The 4,074-nt window shown below is 56.2% G+C and overlaps 1 protein-coding gene across 1 annotated transcript; it reads right to left on the bottom strand.

Annotated features, from left to right (window-relative positions):
• Positions 1-298: 298 nt before the first annotated feature.
• On the bottom strand, positions 299-1,455 carry LRAT (lecithin retinol acyltransferase). The gene is made up of 2 exons (XM_061994025.1): positions 910-1,455; positions 299-473 (listed from the first exon to the last, which is right to left on the bottom strand). Exons 1-2 carry the CDS (start codon positions 1,453-1,455, stop codon positions 321-323), a joined length of 699 nt encoding a protein of 232 aa, XP_061850009.1. The 3' UTR covers positions 299-320.
• Positions 1,456-4,074: the final 2,619 nt, after the last annotated feature.

Raw genomic sequence — 4,074 nt, 5'->3', positions numbered from 1 at the left:
AGCACCTGGGTATGCAGCTAAGAAACTGAAGAAGGGTGTTACTAGAATGACTGAGGGCTAAAGGCAAGGAGCAGAACCCCATCACAATCCTACGTTTTCATGATTTAAAAGTGTGCTAAAATGTACCAACTGAGATTTTCAGGAAATCTATTATTTGGCTTACATAGTAAGCTATGCCTTGTGCACTGTGCTCTAGACAATGTTGTATTTGAAATGGCACACAAGGTTAAGAAACTTTACACGATGTCGATGAGTAATCTGTGTTTTCATAAATACAGTAGTATACATCCTATGTACAGACAGGGCCTCCAGGAAGGCCGTTAGCCAGCCATCCACAGAAAGAAGGGAATAAAGATAGTGGGGAGCGTGGTGGAGGGTGCCCAGCCGAGGCAGAATATCGATGCTAATCCCACAAGCACTGAAGCAAGAACGCTCCTCTGGTCCCGAATAATCATCTTCAGTGTCTCACAGAACTGGAGAAAGAGAAGAAAAAAGACAAAAACAAACCCAAAAACAAAAAGGGAAAATGAGGGTTAAAGAGGAAGTCGTTAAGCTGCCAGTCCCGCGGCTGCTGCCCGGCTCCCGGACAGCTCTCCGGGACACGACCCGGGGGGCAGAGGCGGGGCTGGCACTGGCTCACGACCCACGGACCCGAGCTTTACCCCCAGCACCGCCCGCGGCTCTAGTGGGAACGCGCATTTTGAGAGTTGTCGTGGGAAATTAATCTCCCTCGCTTTCCTCGCCACCCGACGCCCGTCCGCTGCCCCCGGGGCCCCGCACGGCACAGTGCCCGCGGCGGGAAGCGCGGCTGTCGGCTCCGGCGCCAGCTCCCGCAGCCTCGGCTGACTCCATCGCCCCCCCCGCCGCCCCCCCGGCTGCCCCGCGGGGCTCCCCAGGGCCGGGCCGTACCTTGTCGGTCTGGAAGCTGACCGCGGCTCCGTATCGGCAGTAGGTGACGAAGTGCTCGCAGTTGTTCCAGAGGAGGCTGTAGGCCGTGGTGCCCACCAGTTTCTCCGCCCGGCGCGCCGCCTCCTCGCTGCTCAGCACCTGGTCCTCGAAGAGCCGGTCCATGTGGTTGACCAGGATGCTGCCGCCGTAGGCGAAGTCCTCCACCGTGTCCACGCGGATGCTGGCCGTCTTGGTGATGACGCCCAGGATAAGCCGCTTGTTCGTCACCACTCGCTGGATCTGCCGGCGGTCGGCGGTGATGGCGGGCAGGATGTCGGGCATCAGGTGTGCGACGCGGTTCTCGCCCAGATAGATGCCGAAGTGGATGAAGAGAGTGCGGGGCACCTCCAGCAGGTCTCCCCGCCTGAAGCAGCTGGTGTCGTAGTAGCCGGGGGCCGCCGCCTGCGACCGTTCCCCGCCGGAGCCCTCGGGCAGGGCCCGTACGTGGACAAGGAGCAGCAGCTTCTCCAGCAGCAGCGAGGCCGCCTGCGGCACCGAGTTCTTCATAGTCGACGGGGTAGGTCCTCGCTGCCACCGAACAGCCCCCGCCGCCGCCCGGTCCCGCTTTTCTAGGCTACCGGGCGGGGCGGGGCGGGCACCCGGGACAGCCCACCGGGTGAGCGGCGGCCGGCCGGCCCCCGCCCCAGCACCGGACGGGCTTTAGCGGGTAGCGCGGCGGGCGCGCTGAGGTGAGCTAACCCGGCGCGGCCCCCGGGACGGCGCGGTGCCCGCAGCCCTCCGCGCTCCTCCCCCGCGTGCCCTCGACGCTGCACAGGTAGAAGGGCAAGAAAAACTGCGTTGGAAGCCTTTCATCCGCCCCGGGAAGCGCAGCGGAGAGCCGCCGGGGCCGCAGCTCTTCCTTCACAGTCCTCCGTCGATGGGAAGCTCAGGGGTTGCGGGCCGCGCCGCCGCGGGGCAAGGGGGGCGAGCGGCACAGAGGCGGGGGAGTGGCGAAGGCTGCCGCGATGCTCGATCGGCCGCGGGAGCAGGGCGCGGAGCGGAGACTGCCGGGCGCGCCTTTCTTCCTCGGATGAAAACAGGTCTGAGAGGGAAGTCACATTTAGAAATTAACTCGCTCGAGAGGTCCACCAGCTCCAAAGGAGTGGGAAAAGGGGGAGAGGCATTCCCGTGCGTTTTGTTTCACGCTAATCCATTATGTAAATGGGTAAATCCTGGCGACAGAACCCACAAAAGAGCAGCCCCGTCAGGTCAACAAAGCCGCCCCGTCTGAGGCTAATAAGTTTCAGTAGCCGAGCAAATTCCCGCCCCCGCAGGGTCTGCGGGATGATGAATGGGATAGACATTCATCTTACCTGGAAGATGACAGGGCCTGGAGAGCGGCAGGGGTGGGAGGGTGGGCTGCGGGCTGCTCCTGCAGCCTTTCACCGAGTCCCCGCCACCGCCTCGCTCCGGCTGCAGCGTGAGCGGAGGGAAAGATGCGCTGGAGAGGAAGTAGTTTGTTTGAGCATCTTCCCCCAAAGCCCGGCTCTGCAGCTGCCCGCTTGCCTGATCTTCCCTTCTGCAGGTTACAGGGGCAGAGGCAAACGCCACAGCATCACGCTGCCAAGTACAAGGCAGGGAAGGACGAAGAGGAGCAGTAGGGTGATGGCTTGACCCCTTTGTACCGGCACACCATATTGGAAACAAGTTGCTTTTCATTCTTCAGTCAGTTTTAAGCCTGAGAGCCTGTGACACAAGAATGAGATCTCTAAACCACCCTCGAGCTGCAAACACCTTTGGTCACACCAACAAAAAAGAGAAAAGGTTCACCATCCCATTTCTTACCATCAGGGAACAGCTCTGTACAAACAGAAAGGCAAAGGCGATGTGACGGTCCCAACAAGTGAGAGTTCCAACCAGCATGGATACTGAACCAAAGATCAGGCAGGAACTTGTGCACTGGGAAAACGAGGCTTATCAATGACCCAAAGCAAGTTTTCTACTCCTCAGTGAAGAAAATACTTGAAGTGAAGCAGGTTACCTCACTGCTTGCCAACAACAGAAAAATGATGGCTGGTGTTGCCCTCCCGTCTCTTGCTCAGAGCAGAGAGCAGCTTCCTGGGGAACTGAAGATTATCCTCACCATGCTTCATCTACAAAGAGGCCCACCATAGCCTCTTGTTTGGTGGCTGATTACAGGCCAGAGCCCCAGTACTTCTTATCAGACAGATCAGGCATTTGGGATTTTCTCTGGAGAAGTCTCAGCCAAATTTTTATGCAACAGAGGCTTAGCCCTCTCAAGCTCCCTACTTAAATCGTGTCACTTACAAAAGAGAAAATACCTTATAGATGTGTCTTATGATGCTGGTAGGAACCCTGTGGATCAGCCACGAGCCACACTCAGTTATATAATTATAACAGCAGCTTTTCACATCCAGATGTTTAAACATGTTTGGAAAGTTTGAAGCTTCATCTACTGGTAAATAAAAACAGTGGAAGGCAGGGGAGCTTTTCTCATTTTTAATTAGTCCATTACTTTTAAGGGACGGGAAAAAAAATTAAAACCCCTCATATCATGACAGAGTCTCACCCATTTAGCGATGGTCTCAGCAGCTGGCCAAGAGCTGGAGCATTGTGCCACAGCCAGACAGCTAACGAAGACTGCACCAGTCCTGGCACAGAAAGGTTCCCACGAGGATGAGCACTGGTCCTTCCCTGAGCTGCTATCTCAAGACATCCTCCCCCTTCTCCAAAGCTGTCAAGGGACAATCTAGGTGGTCTTTGTTGAAACAGGTGTTAGCGATGCTTCACTCCATCTCAGATTTCTGTCCCCTGCCCAAAGGCAGACAGAGGAATTCAGCCAAACTCCCTGGCAGAAACAGACAGTGCCCAATGGGATCTCTTACTTAGAAGCAAATTTTGTTTGCTTTCTGAATGCCAGTGAGCTGTAATCCCCAAACCACTAGGGTCCACGTCTAGTAAATTTGGAAAGGAAACCAGTATGAAACCAAAGAGGGATTGCCCTGAAGAGGAGGCTCAAAGCATGGGAAGGTTTCAAAGGAGGAAGGTGAGAGGCGTGTCATTTCTGCAGTATAATTTCCTCATACCTGATGCACTAACAAGCCTCCTCTCTCTCTGTCCCCTAAACCACTCGCTCAATCTTAGGACCTAAAACCCCAAGGGAAC

This window comes from Colius striatus, chromosome 3 (genome assembly GCF_028858725.1).
Source record: "Colius striatus isolate bColStr4 chromosome 3, bColStr4.1.hap1, whole genome shotgun sequence".
Lineage (NCBI taxonomy): Eukaryota > Metazoa > Chordata > Aves > Coliiformes > Coliidae > Colius > Colius striatus.
Note: the sequence above shows the minus strand (reverse complement) of the source record. Positions and strands in the feature narration are given on the sequence as shown.

Bases quoted from the DNA above. Each gene is read 5' to 3' on its own strand.
- LRAT (XM_061994025.1), bottom strand. From the start codon at position 1,455: ATGAAGAACTCGGTGCCGCAGGCGGCCTCGCTGCTGCTGGAGAAGCTG. The intron at 474-909 runs GTACGGCCCGGC...CTCTTTCTCCAG, and splicing joins TCAGCTTCCAGACCGACAAG to TTCTGTGAGACACTGAAGAT.